Raw genomic sequence first — 21,539 nt, 5'->3', positions numbered from 1 at the left:
TGCTTTGGTACACGGCAGCTGTGTAGGTTGATGGGCCTGTTTGGGACGTTTAGAGCGTGAAGGGTCACGAGAACGAAGTACTTTCTATGACATTTAACATTCATCACGGGGTCGTTAGATGATTTCCGAAAATTTCAAAATTCCAAGAGATGTCAATAGAATTTGCATTTCAGAATATTCTCATTCTTGCCTTCACGATGGAGCAATGATTTGCAGGGATTTCGTCGCATGTCTTGTTTTTTGACTAATTTTATTTTATTTATTCACTTTATTTTATTTTGATTTTATTGGTGTTACAGTCGTAAAACCGAGGCCAATAATATTACTTAAATAGTGGATGAATAAACTTAAATTAAATAAATTTGAGAAAAATAACATTGAATTAATATATATTCCAGAAATAATTTATTTTACACATGAAATCTGTACATAAAACCGTATACAGCACATATTACAATTCATTAAATAAAAATTATAATCATAGTTGTATGAATTATAATTATAAATCATTCAATGATAATTGGGAGTGGTCATATCCCGTATTGGGGGGATCAAAGGCGTTAAATAAATAATATAGAAGAAATTAGGTGTTAAAATTCCTAAAATAATTATGTCTGTGTACATCATTGCGTCATTAGACGCAACGTCAAGTGCACCAGTGCTTCAGTGGGTAATTTCTGATCCGCTCTTATTATGTCGATCGAGACAGATGGTAAGGTACACGGTGGCTCAGATTCCTGTGGAAGATTAGCCCGCCGATTATGGAACCGACGTGTCGTGAAATCACTTTATCAATTCTGTGAGAATGACGCCAACAATTTTTCCCCATCGCTGGGGATCGGTAATTGATATCGTCAATTAAACTAACTCAAGCACATAAAGTCCTCTTCATCATTTTCTAACGGTTGTTCTCCTTAATTATCACATTATCCCGATGACGATTGATATTTTGAAAAATTACGGTCTAATTGAATGTCCGGAAATTTATTCAAAAAATTTCGTCAGAAATTCCTTCAGTTCCAAAAATGTTTTCGTGGTATTCAAAAGTGAATATTTTCGTTGGGTGATCTCTCCTCGCGTTTTTTCAAATTTTGGAGAAATTATATTTTAATTGAATTGCCGGATAAATTTTTCGTTAGAAATTATCGTGGAATACTTTCGTTGAGTGATTTATCTCTGCAGTTTTTGAAATTGTTGGAGAAATTACATTTCAGTTGAATGTCCAGAAATTTATTCCGAAAATATATTTCGTCAGAGATTCTTTAATTTCCAAAAAATGTTCTCTCGACATTCAGCATTGAATATTTTCGTTTGGTGATCTCTCCCTCGCGTTATTTATTTTATTTTTCACCTGAGGCAAAGACTTTCGCGAGGACGGCTCCCTCCCCCCGTCGCGTTATTTTCGTGAATGTATTGAATTGAGATCGGCTGGGGAACAGAGGAGGGCAGCCAAAGGATTCTCTCGGACCGAGAAAGGCGCAAGGTATGTAAAGTAAAAAATTCAAAATGAAAGAAAGGGAAAAAAATTGTTTGGATTGCATACGTGGAGGAAAACAGTGTGTGCATGTGTGTGTGCACACCTTTCTGCCCTCAAGCGGTCCGGCGAATATTTTTCGTTGATGGCACGTCCGGGGCAATCGGTCGTTTCCCCGTTCACCTTATTGCCGATGGATATAAGCCCATGTCTGGTGTCTTCACTTTTACTTGGGCTGCCCTCGAGTGTAGCACGCGTACTTGAGCTGCCATGGTGGGGGAAACGTGGAGGATGGGTTCAAGACGGATTGCCTTGCTTTGTATCAAGAGGAAGTTCAACATTCGGACCTTTTGCCACGAATTCTGTTGTCTCGGAATTTTTTTAACGAAGAAGTGCCAATTTTTCAAGTGGGCCTTCAACTAAAAATCCATTTTCCAATCACTTTGGTTTCTTTCCCTTTGAAAGGGATATTTTGTACTGATTAAATGTCTAAAAAATCAATTTTACTTGGAAAGGTGAAACTACGAGGTTCAAAAATTTTTTTCCATCTTCATAAAGAAATCCTAAAATTGAAACTTAATCTAAAATTTACTCTCCCTTATCATTCCGGAAAATCAAAACCCACAGTGTGTCGTAAATAATTCCTCCATAAGCTCTCATCTATTACTTAATTCTCTAACTCACGTACAATGAAATAATAATTACTTCATTCAACGTTAATTGCATCATTATTCCATTCAGTCCCCGATCTTCTTCAGCGAATAAGGCTAAATTCACTCGTTACGGAATTGCAAAAACTGGACCAAGGGCAGGTGTTTTCGCCAAGTCACCGATTTCGTACAATTTTAGTATTTTCTACGATCCCTTCCATCTCATCCCCACCCCCCTGCTCATTTCGCACACGTATTACGGTAACCGTAATTGCATCGTTCACACCTGGTCACGATATTAAATATAATTCACGTAAATGGACTGAGAGAACCGCAGCTAGTTCTGATAAATTAGTTCACGGTTAATGGTTTGTGCGGGATAAGTCGGAATAATTCGATTAGTGCATTCAACGCTCTATGAGATTATGTAAATGTTTGGGGCAGCGTCATGGGAAGTCAATGGATGTAGAGCATGAATACCTGTTGCTGTCGGTATTATCTGAGGGAATTTATCGAGGCTTGAATACACCGGACGTAACGCGACTACGACTGCTGCAGGAAAAATGATATTTTTTTTTAAATCATCGGTTGAACCCCGCGAAGATTTGAAATTTTTCCCCATCAAAAAAAGTCATGTAATATTTCTTGCTACCGATCCCTCACTGCAGCAATAAAAGTGAGTGAAAAAAATCGTTGACTTTCGTTCCAGGCAATAGAAAAAAGAAATTTCCTCGTTATTTAATTATTACAGTAATTTCATTAGTGAAAAAGTTTGTAAGTCTCTTATCAATTATGAAAGTCCTCATCGTTATTCTCCATGACGAAAAAAAAAATCGTGGAGATCACCTGAATGTTGAATTTATCACCAAATCATCATTTTTGATTAATCTGACATGAGAGCCTATGCTCCCATGATACAATGTGAGAAAATTTCATAGGAAATTGTATACGAGACAACACTCATCACTTTTACTTTTCCTCGGCGCCCATAAAGCCATGTACGCCAGGATTTTATAATAAAATCCACGGGGGCCAATGTGTCGACACCTTGAAATCCTCCATCACCTCTTATTATTGCCTCAAGGACGGGACGGATGGGGTATTCAATTAGATTTATTGAGAAAAAAAATGTTGACGAGCTTTCCTGCCGATCCCGATCGTCAGGAATTAGAAAGTGTTCGGTGCTCAATTATTTATCTTCTTCACCGTTTCGTTTTATTTGTTTTCTTCCCTTCAGGCAGTGCATTGATATTGACGCATGAGAGGTTCGGTGATTATCGAATTAATTGGTGCTGAATCAATGCTTCAATGAAGCTTTTAAAGGAATTTACCGAATTAATGGGACAGCTGGTTATTTACAACGACGTCATATTTATTTTATCAGGATTTTCAAGTAAACCCGGATAAATATGAAGTTGTAAATTATTTTTATATGTAGATATAGCACTAAATAAAGTTGTTAATTCAATTGATAACTCGTAAATTGAGATTAGAAAAATATTGAAGAATGAAAACCCCAACGAAAGTTTCAATTTCTCAATACGATTCATAAACCACTTGTCGATTTCGCGATAATTATGTTTATCGAATTAATTGATTATCTGATGATTTAATAATAATTCAGGATTAAAATTAATTTTCGTAGTTAAATAAAAAGTTGTGGGCAAAGCTTCTATAAAATATCAATACACAATGAAGACCCCTAAAACGTAACACGAGATAAAAACCGGGCCAGTAATTATTAACTTGAAAAACCATCGCCTCAAGGGTAATTACCTCTTTAAGATGAATTCCCTTTAACAAAAAACCATCCATTATGGTTAAATGCGGTGAGTCGGGATAATTCTATATTTTGAAGTACTATTACAGGAAAAACCCGCATTCTCTTCATTTCTCTCTCAACATTCTAAAGCATCAACAGTCCCTCACACTGCCAAGGTGGCAGAAAATGACGGTATGTACTTGGTAATTTCAGTTATTTGTCCTGGAGAATAATAGCCATGGAATTACACACCGCAACGTGGCGGGAATACCAGAAAAATAATAATTATATTATTATAATATTTATCGCTCTCAATTAAAGGTGCGATTTTACAGAACTGTTAATTTACCGATAATACAAGAACAGCTCAAAAAAATTTTGCGGAAAATACGTCAAATATATAATTTTTATAACGATATTTTTCGCATAGATCAACAAAAGATGATGCACTTTGCCTCAATTGAATCAGCATTCACCTTCACCACGTATTAAGACCTATCGAGCGTCTGGTTCCGCCGAAGAAAGTTGAGAGAATTTTCACCTCACGGAGAAAGCTTATTACGCGTCAAGACCCCTTACGACACAGCTGAGCGGAGTATCCCCTTCAAGACAAACGTTCAAACGTCTTCTTTCCTCTTTTCTCATCCCGACATATTCAACATCCCAACCATAACTGGATACACGCGGAACTGGCATTGGAATTTCGTGTTTGTGGATTTTCGCCAATCGCTCATTTGAATTTCCCGCGCATTGATGTGCCTAGGGGGCGCTCGTTGGGACGCGACGCTCGTTTGGTTTCGGCTCTTTGTGCACAATCAGACATTTCCACGGTTTATGAACGGCTGAGGATAATTTTTAAACGTAAATCATCGCGGCTTCTCGGCTTTTTCCCGGGAATTATCGCCGTGAAATTTTAGAAAATTGCCTTGACTACATTAACGTCGAGTAACTTTGGTCGTAAATAATGGGGTTCGGTGGATAGAGGCGCTCTAAGTCCCGCTGTTCCGGCGAAAAATATTTTTATTGAGGAAAATTATGAAAATTGGAGGAGGGGGGATGGGGGGAGTTATTGAACGTAATGAATCGGAGGAATGACAATTGTTCGGGACCAACTTATGATTCAACAATAATTATTGTTTCAATAATAATGATTTTAGAATGGAGTTCGTGAGAAGATGTAATTGCAATTGAAATTCGACACGGGAAAATCAATTTTGCGGTCGCTGAATGAGCCGTGACGCATCTCATCGTGAAATAAGAAAATATTAATAACAATAAATGCTAAGCCGAGCGCGTCGAAATTCGTTTCCCCTTGCGTATGAAAACATAACGTTATTTCATTATTTTCGTAACCTACCGAGGTATGACTTTGCCTTTCTTTTACAAATGTTGGGGTAACTGGAGTGGGTGAGAAAGGGAAATGAAGATGACGAGGGAGAGGGGAGAGGATGTTTCTTATCGTTGGGCATTATACGTATTAACTTTGTGGCCGGTTGCACAAAGTCATTTACACCAGTCACCTACACTGTAACTTTCTACAGTGGAGCAGGCATTTTTACATTTTTTCCGACTATTCGGGGAATTTGAAGGATATCCGAGTTTAACGTGAGAACATGTGAAAAAACAAATTATATTTTTCCAATTTTTCTATGAATTGCGTCATCTTTTAATTAGTTGAGATAATTCAACGAAGTCATTAAAATAGCACACGCACGGAAGGAAATTTTAAGTAAAAAATTAACCTCCAGGAGGGGAAACGAGGGACGAAGGGTAGTTTTATCACAAAAATTTCCTTCCCAAGTTTTATTTATCCCATGTTTCACCCGCTAGAGGTCCAATTTTTATCCGAAATTTACGTATCTGCTCCGTAATTTGCCGGTCAAAACAGTGTTCGGTAAAAATGACGGAAAAGTTACGCATTTTTTCAGTGAATTTTCAGGAAAAAGTCCAAAAGGGAACAGGCCCGGTATTTTTAAAGAATTTTTCTCCCGTGCAAAGTTCATGAGCTATTAATTTACCGATTTCACTGTTTAAATACATTTTTGAGAAACTCTGGATTGACTGTCCAATTTTTACTGTCTAATATTTGGATAATTATGGCTGACCTTATACCGGAGATGGAGTGGGCGATACTTTCTATTTCCAAAACCACTGTCCATCGTGGGACATCAATTCGGAAGAGTTGTAGCCCGAGATACGGTCATATTTATTCAAGGATAAGGTCCGATGCCCGATCGCCGATCAAGACACTCGTCGAGTCGTCAATAGATCCAATCGATCGTCATCTTCCCCGCAAAATTACGAAATCGGAACCAATATTTACATACATAAATATAAAATATATAATATTAAATTATTACAGTCTGAGGTCCTCATGAATTAATTAGAGGCACCTGTTGATGAAAAATAATGTGCATGAGTCATTAAGCAATGAACCCTTTTCCCAGTGGTAGAAAAAACAGTGAACAAACCACTTGGTATGTACCGGCAAGAAAATAATTCCCTCAGTCTACATGTTTGAATTTTTCGTCAAGACTATTCTTCACTTTATTATTTCACATCCGGTGATTTTCAACAATGGTTGCCATCCATCTGAGCATAATAGCAAGTTCGGAGAAACTTACTGTACCCGAGGAATTGCTCATCGCACCTGTTCTCCTATTATTCCGCTTCTTATCTAGTTTCATTTCAACACGCCAATTTTCAGCTGTGATTATCGACAGGATAGGGGGCAGTGTTTCGAGTTTTTGTTAGTTCGCATTGTGGGAAAAATCAATTCCAGGATCTTAACGGGCTCCTGTGCCACTGAAAATAAGTCTAACAAGCTCTCAGTTACGTTTTACGATTATTTTTGTCGCTTCTTTCCGGGCTCTTCCCCCATTCCCGGCTTTTTTGCGCCAGTGATGGTGCAATTCGCACTTCGCAAGTTACTAGGTGTTAAAGTAAATACTCATCAAAGAAGTACTGAGTTTTTTACGTAATTTTAATTTGAAAAAATTGGGAGAAAAAAATTCAGAGAAGTTGGAAAAAAATTGAATTTTTTTTTTCTTGTGATTGCTCTTCTCTCCTGACCCTTCGCCCTTTCCAATTTTTTTCTGCCAGTGATAGTACAATTCGCACTTCACAAGTTACTCCATATCAAAGTAAATAGTCATCAGAGAAATACTGAATTTTTTACATAATTTGTATTTTTAAAAATTGATAGAAAATAGATAAAAATAATTTTTTTTTCTTTCACTCATTGCTGCTCTCTCATCACCCAATAGATTTTCTAACGCCCATGTATATACCCGTCGCCATTCCATTTCGCACTAAACGCAAAAAAAAACTTGGGATTGCGTATACCGCCATCATGGCAAATGCCTGAGTCTCCCAACTTGAGCGTTTTCTTACGTAAATGAACGTACATCTAACCATTGTGTCCGTCGCTTATTACTCACCTGTTCCGACAACACGCAGATCACGGATGAATTTCATTCTTGCGCTTTTTACTTCATATTCGGTTTTTTCCGACTTTTTTGCCAACAATAAGTCAAAAGTACGTGTTGCCACAGGTTTTTAAGCGAGAAAGGATGAGGAATGACATAACAGCGGTCGCTGATGATGGGAGAATAGCAATAACTATTACCCGACCAAAATAAACATATAAAACTGACTGGATTTTTCAAAAAATTACCCTTTCAATTGGAAACAACTCGCGCGGAAGAATAAATGCCCTGAAAATTACATGAAAAAGTAAACCTGTGTTTCACATATCATTTATATAAATCCTGGAGATATTCCAAGAACATATTAAACAGCAGAATTTTCATTCGTTGAACACTCAGGCAATTAATTTTTTTTCTAATCTGGATGGATTAATTAGTCATCCGAGTTCATCAATTATACGTTTCCCCGTACGACTCGTTTTCTGCTATAAATATTCTGCCGGAGAATTGTTAATTAACTAACATTAATCTGCTGTACTCCATAAATAACTGCAGCTGAAAACTGTTTTGCAGGAAAATAATTTTTAAATAGAATTTTTAAATAGAAAATTAATTTTGCAGCTGATAAAATGTTCATCAACAATCAAAGAATGTTGCACTCGCGATTTGGTTCCCCACCATCAAACCCGCTGGAATGAACCCAGAATTGTAAAAACAGTCCTCACCGGATGGTTCTCACCGTCACCTCGACCATTCCAAAAAAAAAAAACAGGTCATAATGCATTTTCATTACAACTGGCGAGAGTGAATATACCATGAAGAGGCATCCAGTAGGCAGGTTATACATAATAAGGATGACCAGATGACCGCGGCGACTTTCACATTCTGTAATCGAGATCTCTCGTGGTGAGGGGAATGGTAAAAGAGGATACCTCTCTCATGTCTGAGACGAGGATGTCCATAAATTCATCGAGGACTTCACGTATCTTTGATCCTGGAATACAAACCACTCGGGACTAGTTTTTTTCTATCGCTAAACTCAGCGACTCCGCATTATGGATTAGGAGCAATTGGAGACGTAATCCTTTTTATGGATCTTTATGGTTAGAAATTTTTCTGACATTTTCTATCCTCCGAAAAATCTCACGTCGTGAGTGAATTTATCGGTGAAATTTTTCGTTCCGATTTTTTAAATTTTTAATCATTTATCGTTTTGTGGGATAGAAAGATGAAAAATTAGGATTGTCGCGGGATATCTGATGACGAGTGGAAGGAAATCAAATGATAATTGCGGGGATGATGGGAGGTTTTCACTGATCGGCCGGTTCGAGTGAATTTAATTCCCATTCTTATCCGCATAAATGGATAGCAAATGTGCATTGGTTCGGTTTGGTGATGAGACGGTAAGGGGAGGATCGTGGGAAGCCTCTTGAACACAAGGACCCCAGGATGGACGGTGAAAGTATCCGCTAAACTCGAGCGTCTGAATCTGTACGCGTCTCGATACGATCTTTGACCCCCTTTCTCCCACTTTACCACGGGGGTTTATCCCCGTTATAAACAGTAAGGAGGTTTTTCCGGTTCCGGTAGTGTCAGTGTCGAAAGGATGAAAATTGAAATATTGTTTTCCGATTTTTTTGGGAAATTTTAGTCGGCAGTGAAGCGGCTAGGGAAATTCAATCGATCAAAGTCGGGTCAGTTTTCCAGATATATCTTCGGACTGAAGGGAGATAGCAATGTTTTGATGATGACCTTTATTGTAGGTCGTATTTCGCCTGATAAAAAATGTTATAGCAAAAATGTTGGTATTTATTTTAGAACCCGAAATATTTACAGAAAACTGACTGATGGTCAGAAATGACATGAACCGTTTCGCTTTTGAATTTCAGAGAGAATTTGGAGGGAATGATTTTTGTTAATTATAAAATCGGCAAATCAGAGAAATGGAAAAACGAATAAAAATGAAATTAAATAATACTATGTGCAGTGTTTAATTTTGCAAATGCTTTCCCTTTCGGCATTTTTAATCGGAAGAAAATTTCCATATTTTTGTACTTTCCTTTTTAAGTTAAAATTTCTATTTTACCGTCTATCGATCGTAAGCCCCAGCGACACCAGGTGTCTCCATCTCTCCTCGACCCTCTGAACATTGAGGAAAATAATTCCACGTGATAAAAGTCGCGCGAAAACACGGCCAACCAGAAATCTGTAACCACTGCCGCGCGCTGTCCTGCCTGTTCAGTCTGACGAGTCAAGTGAATAACCACTTGATTTTTTTTCAGACCCTTCACCACCACTTCAACGCTCCCTGAGTGTGGCTGTACTTCATCAAGTGTTTTTTTAATCTCTGACAAAACAAAGCCCTTCATTCGAGTGGTTCAGAGATTTTATTTATCCTAAATTGAACTTAAAATTGTTTCTCAATTTGACTCCAATAAATAATTTTCTGGAGTGCATTTTTTCCCGGAAAAAATTCAAACTTCCGTGATGTTTTCAGTCGCAAGGAATAAACCTAGAGTTAAGGGTTTCTCGAGCCTCCCGAGTCCCTAAGGTAATCGAGAATAAAATTATCTGACTATTTAAGTATTACCTCCAGTTTAGCTCTCTCGGTGGCAGCCTCTTCAACAGTGTACCCATGACATGCCACTCTTGTCAGTCGTTGAACGTTATGCGCACCAAACGGTTCACGACCGGTACATTATATTTGTCATAACGATTTAATCACATAATCGCTGAAAATTATCTCCAATTTTACCAAGTGAAAATTTTTACGGCACGAACTACCGTGACACTGAAGACCAAAATTTGTGATATTCATTCTGAGCGTGTTAAGTTGTTAATTAAAAACTCTTAATGAACTACGAAGTGATGGATAAACTCTTGCAATGACTCGGGAATTAAGATAAATTATTTAAGTAATGGAAAGGACACTAGAGTGACGGAAAAATTTCAATTAAAAAATCGAATGTGTCGAGATCGTTATCAATATTGTTGTGTCCTTTATCCACTCAGTTGTCGTTCCTCGTTATGTTTAATTAAAGTTTTGTGAATAAAATGGGGGAATCAATGTCAATATTTATAAGCCACAGGTGAGTTTCATATGTCCCCGACACATAAATACATAAACACATAAACACATAAATATTTGAGCTGAAAACGCGAGCGGAAGTGGAGGAGGAAAAATCAAATTGCCCAGAATTTGACATTTTCCATTGTGCGTTTTCCCCTTCGCAAAATTCATCCGATATTATTTACCAGATTTTCATTTGATACGATAAACAAAATGAAATACCAGTGGACAGAATATTCCATAATTCAAATACCATTTATTACTCGCAAACAAATAATTTCTGTTGTATACCCAAAATTATTCATGTGATATTTTTTCATAAATCGTGTTGCGTTAATTTTTATATTTTGTTAATTCTGAAAAAGCAAATTGAGTGAAATTTTCAATCCAAGCAATTTAAAATCGATTCGCTGCCAAGCATTTGCATCACATTTTTTGTCTCATCATGAGCTGCTTTTTGTCACTTACTCGTGGAATGAATAAAATATTTATGATCGATTGAAGAAAACTTTGGGGCTTGGAAAACTCATTTACAGGTGGCGAGCGTATTCGCTTATTCGCTGGTGTTTTTGTAATTTTTTTATTCACTGTGGGCGGGGCATTTTATGGCAGTAATTCCGGAATAATTAGATGTGACTGTTCCGTAATCTGCCAGTCAAAACAGTTCAGTAAAAATTATGGAACAGGCACGCATTTTTTCACTGAACGTTCTCGACTTTTCCTCGAACGTTCTGATCTTTTTCCTGAAAGTAATTTTCGTAATTTCCGTAAGTTCCGTAATTTCTGCCAAAATAGTGTTTTGACTAGCAGATTACGTAATTTTTCAAGAATTTTTCTCTCTGTAGACAACTCCTCGGTTACGAAGAAAAATTCTGTAGATTTCCCGACAAATTTCACAGAATTTTTGTTATCGTTTTTAAAGTAGTGGTTTTAGCGTACCCGATCGTCGCAATCAATCGGGCCTTAACGGCTGTTTTTATAACTTCCATAATTATTCACTATTTTTATTACTGGCTTATCTACTCATACGTCTCATTATTCCAGTGAGAGTCACAAAGTTGCCGCGAAAAGAGTGAAATTTTTCGCGAGTTCGTGGTTGTTTGACTGTTTGAAGTGTTGAGTCTAAATCGCAAGTCAAAGAGGGAACTGAAGGAGCCGATTATCCCTCCCCAGCCACCTGTACCGCATTCGCTGACGGACGAGGGTGAACCTCACCCACAGGGAAAACCTGTCCAGGTGCAGTCCTCTCTTTGACAAGACTACCACTCGATAGCGAAGCTGTGAGCGCAAGAAATTTGACCCGTCATCGCCGGGAATCGAATCCCAATCAATGGCAGAGTAGTCCAGTGCTCTGACCACACGGCCACTACCCGAAAAATTGTGACAAATCATCACCATCGGGGCTTCATCGAAATAATCATCACATGTTGACGACGTCCAAGGTCCCAATTATGGAGATATCCGCGATTTCTGAGACACTGGGTGTGAGAGAAAAATCCGTCAAACATCGACTGTCCTAGGAGTGAGTGAAACTAGCCAATCGGGGGTTGAAGTGCACCGGATTTTGTCAGGGAGCCTAAATCATGACCAACGATACGAATGAGACTGATCCCTGGGCTGATTACGATATCAATGACTCGTTCAGTCAGTATTATTGGGAGGAATTGGGACCGATCGTCGTGATCTATTCCATCACCTTCATTCTGGGTTTGATTGGTGAGAAATTTCATTTTTTTCTTTCAACTCTCTCGATCCTCCAATTTTTCTTCCCAAATTTGCGATTTTTCTTTCAATACAATTGTTTCATAAAAGTAAACAACGGAAAATGTTCAATGTTATTCGATAAACAATTAATTTATTTCAAAGTGAAACTCACTAATTTTAAAGAAAATATTTGTTTCAGGAGGAGGGGCTTTGAGAAATCGATAAGAAAAATGATAAAAAAAAATTATTTGTTTTAAATAAATAAATTTCCTGGGCGTATAATTATCGAGCATTAATTAATTGTTCGTCTTTTGTAATCAGGAAATCTCGTGATAATCACGTCCACCCTCTGCCCAAAGCTACGTCTCCTGCCACTAACGCCCACCAACGTATTCCTGGGAGGTCTAGCCAGTGCTGATCTCATATTGATCATCTTCTGCATTCCCGTCAAGGTAGGATTACTCCTGAGTATCTAATTACATCAGTTACTGGTCTAATGACAATTCCCTCGTCCCTGCGATTTTTCCTTTACCTTTAGCATCAATTTCCCAGTGATCGCTTATCAAAATGATTATTTGACGAACGAGTAAATCTAGAGGGGGACTGGCGACCATCGCAGGACTTGTCCGAGTGACCCAGAAGTTCTCCGATGGGTCCACTGTAGGGCATGAAAATAAAGGGCACCATCGAGCAGATAAAGACGGAGGCATATTCATCGAAGTCTGTCGCCTCCTGGAGAAATCGAATGGATTTATTTGTGTCATTCAATGTTGGTACAATGTCCAAACTTTATTTTCGAATCCATTGAGAGACTTTTTATCTCACTCGTCCCAATGTGCCACTTGTGCTAGACAGTTAGATGAAACCTATTTTCATTTTTCAAATCGTATCTCCAGTCGTGTTCTTTTCCAAAAAATATTTGAATTCATGTGCGGATAAATTTTTCAACTCCTATGTCTCATTTAACGTTTTATTGAACACAAGGAACTCATTTCGGATTTTTTACAGATATTTTGCCAGATTGTTTGTGACTTCTGGACCGTCGATAATTTATGACGTGGGGGAGTGAACTGAATTAAATGTATCGTCTTTTTTTCTGTCCCATGAGAGTACGGAATCGGCGGTAATCGACGGGGAATAATGCATCATCGCGGAGTCTGTTGTGTGAATTATTTTAAAAATGTTCATTTGGCGGGATTGATTTTAGTTTACAGAGAGAAAAATTCGTGGAAATTCCGCGTCTGTTCATCTGCCAGTCAAAATTATATTCGGTAAAAATTACCAAAAACGTAATTTGTTAGGAAATTTTTTTCTCTGGGTGTTTCAGGTCGCCAAATTATTCTCATACACCTGGCAGATGGGTTGGTTCCTGTGCAAGTCTGTTCACTACATGCAGAGTGTATCAGCCATTTGTTCAGTCGTTACCCTGACGACGATGTCCGGTGAAAGGTAAATAAGTCAAATACAAAGAAAAATCACTCGAAAATTGACTGACAAGTTGTAATTTTTCGCTGGTGATCCCGTAAAAATGACGGAATACTTTGCCCCATCACACGCAGAGAAATATTGACGAAAAATTACGGACATTTTCCGTAATTCTGGAGCGAAACGCGACTGTCGAAAATTTTATGGAACAGTCAGGGAATTTTTCCTGAAATTTCCGCAATTTTTGGCTGAATCGACTCGGAAAAATGACGATAACGTACCGTAAAATTTACCAGTCGATCCCGTAATCGATGAGCGAACTGCGAGTTCCGTTATTTTTATGGAATATTTGTTGTCGTGTGCGTACCGATCCCTTAAAATTTATTCTCTCCCCTCCAAACTTTTCCTGTCATCGTCAACTCGAAGAGGTTCACTGGACATATTCAGTATCTCCTCATCTCAACATGTCGGTATCGGTAGAAACCGCGAAGAAAAATCTCTTCTCCCCTATCCTCATTCGACAATTTATATTCATGAGTTTCACCGTTCGTCTCTCATTTTTTTTCAATTTACGATTTTGATTTGTGTTTTATATTCATGCCCTATCCTCACATGGGGGACCAACCCTTTTTTATTGACATTATCGCCGATAGTCGCTCCAGGAACTCATCAAAACCCAACGACCCAACACCGAAACAAAAAATTAAAAATAAGATATCAATAAAAATCCATAAAAATCCATAAAAATCCATAAATGATAAATGAAAAATTTCCATTTCAGGTACTACGCCATTGTACACCCAATGAAGGCACAGTACACCTGTACCATAAGTCAGGCCCGACGGATCGTAGTCATAACCTGGTTCGCCTCATTCCTCCTCGCTATTCCCATTTGGTTTGCACAGGTAAAAATGGTGTTCAATAAAAGTTTTCGAGTTAAGCCACGTCCCCTTCTACTTATGGAATAATGAGCAATTATGTTCCGCGTCATACAGACGCACAAAGTCGTCGGGGAGCGGTACAAATCGTACTGGTGCGTCCGGGACTCAAGTCAAGAAATACTCTGGCGCCTCCACGAGGTTTATATGCTCGTCATCGTGCTCGCTGTGCCACTGGTGGTCATGGCATTCTGCTACACAGCCATATCCTGGGAGATAAGGCGTGTCATGAAGCGACGGTATCACATGACATCGAGACACGCGTGAGTAACTGACATTTTTTGTTATCAATTCTATGTTACTCAATGCGTCTACCAATCAAAGTCAATATCTGATGTTTATTAATTCCTCTCTACAATTTTTGGAGCACCATAAAATGTTCAACAAGTCATTGTGTCATTTTACTTTTGAAACTTTCATTTCGGAAAAATCTCTTGGCCAATTTCATAAATAATCCGCCCCCTGGCCGCATCAAGGAACTCACAGACTGCGGTAATGTTACCCCTATGACGGCAGTCGTCTGCATGTGAAGCTGACGACAATAAAAAAATAAGAAAAAAATCACGAATGACGTCAAAAGCGAAATGGGGTGTCGTATACAAATGCAAAAATGAGCACGACACGTTCTCCTCGGTATTCCCACCCGCCGAATTTTTTTTTTTGTTGTAAGACTCGGTGGAAATACAGGAAAAAGAGGAGATAAGGAAACAAGAGAGAAAAATCTCGGAAAAAGGAACTTTTGCATAATTTTGTAGATTGAATCCCTCAACAACCAGCAATAGTACCACAAATGGGGAGTGCATACCAATGACGGACAAGTGTCGTAGTGCAGAGGGTTCCCGACGTCTCCAAGGGCATCAGGAGGACTCGAGAACCGACATGGAGTCACGTACTATGAAGCAGGTAATTAGAAAGTGCGTTTAGAGTGAATGAAAAAATGGAGTCTTTGAACTTTCTAACGGTGAAAAAAATAATTCATCGGCGTAAGGAAAAATATTTAATTTCCATTTTTTATGCGGTTAGAGCAAAATTCTTAAAAAATTACGTGTCTGTGTCAGTTACGCCTTTTTTAGAGAACTTTTAGAAAAAAGTATGGAAAGTTTAGTGAAAAAAAAACGTAATTGTTCCATGATTTTAACTGAATACTGTTTTGACTGTCAAATTACGGAACAGGTACGTAATTTTTCAAGAATTTTTCGCTCTGTGTCTCTATTTTATAGGTCATTAAGATGCTAGTCGCAGTGGTCGTGGTATTCGCCATATGCTGGAGTCCCATGTTAATAGATAATGTGTTAACGGCATATGGAGTCCTGCCACGGCTGAAGTATGGCGTCACAAAGCACATGAACACAACATTTCAATTGATGGCGTATTTTAACAGGTAAAAAATCCTCAAAATTCATTAACTTATTCATTTCCTCGTAGAAGATGAGAACTGGCCGACAATCGGCAATTCCTCATGCACTACCAGGGTTGCCCTGCATCACCCCGGTATTATTACCGCTTAATGTCGCGAACCGTCCGAACGTTTATTGACGATTAAATTATGTTCCAGTTGCATTAATCCAATAATTTATGGATTCATGTCGAAGAACTTCAGGGAGAACTTTTTGGCTGCTGCCTGTGGTGGCTGGTGCTGCTGCTTCCGTCAGAGCATTTACTCGCCCCAAGTGAAACGACATACCACCCTCAGCCAACCAAGAACGACGAGTGCCAGGTAATTCCCACGTTTTTGTCCAAACATATCACTCATTAATTTCCTCAATTTTCCATTAAATTTTTCATTTCTGGATTTTGTTATAATTATAAAATTACGGAATATTTGCACATTTTCTTCACTCAACGTTCTGTCCTTTTTTCTAAAAGTTGACTGAAAAGTGCGTAACTGTTCCGTAATTTACAATTATCAACTTTTGAATCAAGTTCTTTGTTTGTAGGAAAAATAATTTCCCCTAATGCTTCAGCCGAATTAAAAACTTCTGGGGACAAAAAACCGTCTAGATCTCGAGGAGGAGGAAGGATTATAAAATTTTGCTGTTAAGTGGTCCCGGAAAGACACCGAGAGTGAAGAATCGAGATGAAAGTGAGCCGACCGCAGGAAAATCACAGACATTATTTTCCCTAGGGTAAATTGCCCTTTATTTCAAATCCAAGGTGCTCTCTCATTTCAATTTCTGTCACATGTCCACCTCTCAAATTAAGTGAGATACCCCTGAGGGTAGAAAGGAGAGATTTATGTGATATAAGATAATTTTCAAGGGAAGTTAAGTGCGTGGTTAGTGGTCTCTCATTGGGATGGAGGAACGAAAGGATTTTCAACCCTCTTGCAGTATCAAAAATGGATATTATGAAGACAAGGAAGGGTGTATTTTTAGTGTTAATCACAGAACTTGATGTTATACAGAATAAAAAAATATTGTCTGCATTTTTATCGGAGTTGTCATCACTAAAAATATGAGAACAAAGAGACAAATCTAAAAATCTAACTATTGAATTCCGAAAAGGGCTGGCATGAAAAATACTTCATTTAACGATCGAGCGTCTGACATTACCATCAGGCAGTAGGGGTGGAACCCCTTGAAAGAGTTTCTCTGTCGATAGGTTGAGTATTTTTCTGTTTTATCAGTCGGTGAAATAAATTTTTGAGGCCTTCAATTTTTTTGACAGGAAACCTGTACAAGTTGATCACATCAAACAATCAAATTCTACATTTCGCCATTGAAATCTATATTATAAACTATGATTGCAAATTTGGAAACATTAAAGGGTTTTTCTAGGGTACGTCCTGTCAAGCTTTGACCTCCGAAATTTTCAATTTATATACGAAAAAAGCGATATATATTTTTTTTTCTCGTGCCACGAAGATGGAGCGATGGAGAAAAGAGAATGGATCAAGGGAGGGGAAGGGGGCTGACATGAGAAGCTTGAGAGAGGAATAGAGTGGAAGGTTAGTCGAAGGGTAGAAAGACTAAGTATTGAAACGAAGATGGAAGCCTTGGCGCATAATAGGAGGTGAGGCCGGCGCCTTCTTCTAACCCAGCATCACCACGTGGCATTTGGCCAACTACCGTCTTCTGATCAATATGCTTACGGCTACAGCTGCCCTGTCTTCCTTCTTATTCTTCTTACGGTTTTTTTTCTATCTGGTTCCTCTGTCCACATTCGCTATTCTTTCAAAGCGGGTGGAGGGGTTGGCAAAAAAATAAAAGAGATTTTTCAATTCTCCTCTTTTTTGGGAAACGAGGGGGGAAGGGATCTTCTGATATCAGTGAAATCTCACACGCACGGTTTTATTTGGGGTTGATACTACTCGTGCATTCGTGGAAGACACACCCTTTGCTTTTCGAGTTCTGCTAAAAAATAAATAATCCGTTTTGTCAATTTTTTTTCTACCCGATACACGAGTCGGGCCCTATAATTCTGATCAGATTAGCGAATATCCAGACGAGAGGATTTAAATTTTCATGCTCCCTCATCTGAACTCAGAAGAATATTTTTTTAATCAGCTAATTTATTCTATTCAAAATTTGCTAATTTGGATTTTATATTTAAAATTAATTCGATCCAAATAAATGACTTTTCTGACACGAAAAAATTCAGATTCACTAACCGGCGACTGCACGCGATTCCCACGTGGATTCTACCTCTCCCCCGGTCTCTCCCTCCACCCCTGATGAAAAAAAAAGTCCAGTGTTTCCGAAAAACGCCTGCGCGCAAGATTCGCGAGTGCATACACCCCCTTCAGCATTATCTCCCCCATGAAAAACTACACTATCGCATTATATGCGCCCCCGCCCCTCCCAAAAAAGGGATGAGACAAGGACGGCGTCCTCCGTCTCTCGCGCTATCTCCCTTATCATCCCCTTGCCCTCCCGGCGCACCACTCATCGCTCCCGCAGAATGAAAAGGGATAGGATGCGTATAAAACGCCAGAGAACAAGAGAAAAAAAAAAGCCCAGTGAAAGGGAGATAAAATTGAAGTGAGAGCGAGCATGTCTAGATAGCCTAGGGGTTTTGCTTACCTATACATGTACCAGAGGGTTAGACGGCAAGGGGGCGCGAAGAGGGGGTGCGTGAGTGGAGTGGGTGGTTGGAATTGTAGTGTGGTGGATGCCCCCTTCAGTGTCCGGCGCGCCTCCGTCAAGCGTGCTTCGGCAAATAATTTGTCCAATCCCAAAACTAAATATTAAATAAACTACCAGTAAATCGGAAATGAATGAAATCACTGAAAGGCTCGCATTATTTTTTAAATTTTTTCCATGAAATAACAAACGGTAAATGATGTGGGAACTGGATTTTTTGACCACGAGGATTGACAATTAATTATCATTTATTTGCAATGACGATTAACTGTGTTTTTCAACATAAAAAATATGGAAAAGCCAGTGATGATAGTGTGACGAGAAACAAATGTTGGGGGCGTGAAGTATAAGAGGGGAGAGGAATTTTTTTTTTGAAAATTTAAATGCCCCTCAGTAGTACCGGCTTTAGGGATATTAGTGGTGAATTGTGGAGTACAAGAAAGTGTCCGAGAAAATTGAGAAGACCTTGAGTAAATGAGTATATAATAAACAATCCGATAATTGTCCGGTAATAGCGAGGTAGAGAGTGAAATTGGCGGGAAATATTGAAAAAGTATAGAGTAAAAATAGCCAGAGGGTTGAATTAATTTGGCGAATGGCCGTCGAGTGGTTAAAAAACCGTAATAATTGGACAATTAATAACGAGTCCTTGTGCTTCTGGTAATGCGGTGTTTGGGCGATGATGCATTTAATCCGTCGTCGTCCATTACCATCGTTATATTCACCATCCGTGAATTTATTGATATTATTAAAATATTTAAAACTAATAAAATTATTAAAAACGATAAATACACTGAAAAAATTGATAAAAAATATTGTAAAATTAATTTGTTATTGCAGTGGTGTTATTACACAAGGTGACTCGTATTCGATATGCCTGAATTACAATTATCAAAATATATTGTTTATAAACAATGTGAATACAATAAACAATGGTATTACGATTATTTGTATAAACGTAAAACAACCACGTACTACAGAAATAATAATTGCTGTTGTGGCCTTAAATTATTACTCATTGTAATATTTACATGGTTAATTGTATTACCAAATAGTGCTATTGGTAGACAAACTGGTGGACATCATCATAGAACATGTCCTGGTTGTCCACATCAGCATGTACATAATATTAATAGTAAAGAGTCTGAACCATCGCCCGATGAATTGCGTCTTGAGGCAATTAAACATCAGATACTGAGTAAATTGGGACTGAGGAGTAGGCCCGATGTTAATAAAACATTGTCACAAGTACCGAGACATCTGGCACTTGAGACACTTTACAGGGCTGAGGCACAACCATCCAGATACATCGAGGATAGACGATTTATGGATGATTATAGTGATTATTATTATGGAAGGGAGGATTACACGTATAGAAATGTACAGGATGAGAGGAGTACTCAGGGTCCAACCAGTACACAAGGATTTAGGGAGAGGGGTAATGAGGTGGAGGTGGATGATTTCTATGCTAGGACGTCGGAGATTATCACGTTTGCTGAGCCCGGTGAGTTCTGCCCCTATTTTCTACGATTTACCAACAACTTTATCGCCTAGGATGCTAAATATCCCTAGAGACCATCCCTGAAATTTTACCGAACGCTTCTAACTCGAAACCTTAGGGTGTCCAGAGAATTTGTGGAGAACAGCGATGACAAAAATGTAGAGATAATACTTTGGCATTTTACTTTACGGCCTAGGCCGCAAAATTTCCCCAGATGTGGAACATCAATTCACGTCTAATTAAATCCGAGTTAATCAATTGAGTCTAATATTCGCTATTGGCCTGAGTCATAGAGGAAAATAGTTATATAAGACCTAGGACGTAAAATATCCCTAGGGCTTCTACTGCGAGTGTTTTTAGTCCTGAACAGTTCCCTGGGGGAATTCGAATATGTATTTAAGCCGAAATGGGGTTCGCGGTGGAATAATTTGTTTCGCGATTTGGGGAAATGTTCATCGTGCCATTAAGTTCGGCAGGAAAAAAATGATTTAAGGACGAGGCTGTAAAATGTCCCTAGTAGCTACAAAGTTGAATTTTACGTCCGTAAGAGTAATCTAAATATATGAAGAGGTAAAAAACGAGATAATAACGAGTGCATTTCTTCAAACTGGCGAAAAAAATGTTGTCTAATTGAACAAACGAAATTTGATCGGATGATTCTAAGGACGTCTTAATGTCCTGACTGCGGAGATGGGCGATGTCGTTGGCGCAAGGCCGGCTGTCCTGCGAGACATTTACGATGGTAATAATAATCTTGCTTAAGGGCGCAAAACCGTTAGGGGGTATTGTGTACAGGGGGAGTGATGCGGAGGGGGATTTGAAATTGCTGTAGTGGGCGCCAACGTTAGGGGCATTTAGCTGGCCTCTTTTATTCACTGCAGACGTCTGACTGGGATATGGACAATTTGATACATGTAGAGGCATCCAGTATTCGTTACAGTTCTTTCCCCATGTTCCCCCCAAAGGGGAAAAGCACTGTCTTCCGTCTCGAATTACTTGGAATGTTAAAATCCCAGGGAGGACTGAGGGCGTATATTTGAAAGGATTTTTGTAATCTGCAAGCTACCGTGTGATTCCGATAAAAATTACTGTGCTGCCTTGCAATCTCGGCACAAACTGCAGATCCGAGGAAAATTATTATGCCGGATAGGAAAATTTATTTATCGGCCTCGGGAAAATTCAAAGTCTGACGCAACATTTGCCATGACGAAGTCGACCGTCGGAAATAATCGGCTGTATTCGGCGCTCATCGTTAACCAATCACAATGAGTTATCGAAAAATTACTGTGTGGCACAGTCAAAAATAAAAAGGGCCCAATAAAATAAACTGACCCAAATAGGAATTTTTAGAAGATTTCGATCAATTTTTTATTTAACCGTAAATTAAAAATGGTGGACCTTCAGATTTTATAGTGGTGTTTAGTAAACTTTATGGAGCCACAGATTAGCTACAGATAATTTATTGTATTGATAGTAATTTTTATGTGTGAGTAAATTTTGCACTG

The 21,539-nt window shown here is 38.6% G+C and overlaps 2 protein-coding genes across 5 annotated transcripts in view; both read left to right on the top strand.

Moving 5' to 3' along the window:
* The first annotated feature begins 9,927 nt into the window (after positions 1–9,927).
* Positions 9,928–16,882, top strand: LOC135166533 (type-1 angiotensin II receptor-like). Of its 4 annotated transcripts, none has more exons than XM_064128843.1 (10): positions 9,928–10,403; positions 11,429–12,100; positions 12,410–12,540; positions 13,416–13,537; positions 14,295–14,418; positions 14,509–14,714; positions 15,207–15,354; positions 15,672–15,832; positions 16,007–16,168; positions 16,389–16,882. In XM_064128843.1, exons 2-10 carry the CDS (start codon positions 11,968–11,970, stop codon positions 16,405–16,407), a joined length of 1,206 nt encoding a protein of 401 aa, XP_063984913.1. In that variant the 5' UTR covers positions 9,928–10,403; positions 11,429–11,967; the 3' UTR covers positions 16,408–16,882. The 4 variants fall into 4 exon arrangements, with proteins under 4 accessions (XP_063984913.1, XP_063984917.1, XP_063984915.1 ...); XM_064128845.1 differs by lacking the exon at positions 9,928–10,403 and adding an exon at positions 11,016–11,151; XM_064128847.1 differs by lacking the exons at positions 9,928–10,403; positions 11,429–12,100; positions 12,410–12,540 and adding an exon at positions 11,000–11,151.
* A 1,680-nt stretch (positions 16,883–18,562) lies between these two features.
* The window catches only part of LOC135166897 (inhibin beta chain), a 29,251-nt gene continuing 26,274 nt past the window's right edge, over positions 18,563–21,539 (top strand). The window contains exon 1 of the mRNA XM_064129619.1: positions 18,563–20,037. Coding sequence (XP_063985689.1) covers positions 19,407–20,037 — 631 coding nt within the window. The 5' untranslated portion in view covers positions 18,563–19,406. The remainder of the gene's footprint in view (positions 20,038–21,539) is intronic.

Source organism: Diachasmimorpha longicaudata, chromosome 10 (assembly GCF_034640455.1).
Source record: "Diachasmimorpha longicaudata isolate KC_UGA_2023 chromosome 10, iyDiaLong2, whole genome shotgun sequence".
Taxonomy (NCBI): domain Eukaryota; kingdom Metazoa; phylum Arthropoda; class Insecta; order Hymenoptera; family Braconidae; genus Diachasmimorpha; species Diachasmimorpha longicaudata.
This window is presented reverse-complemented; position numbering and strand designations above follow the sequence as displayed.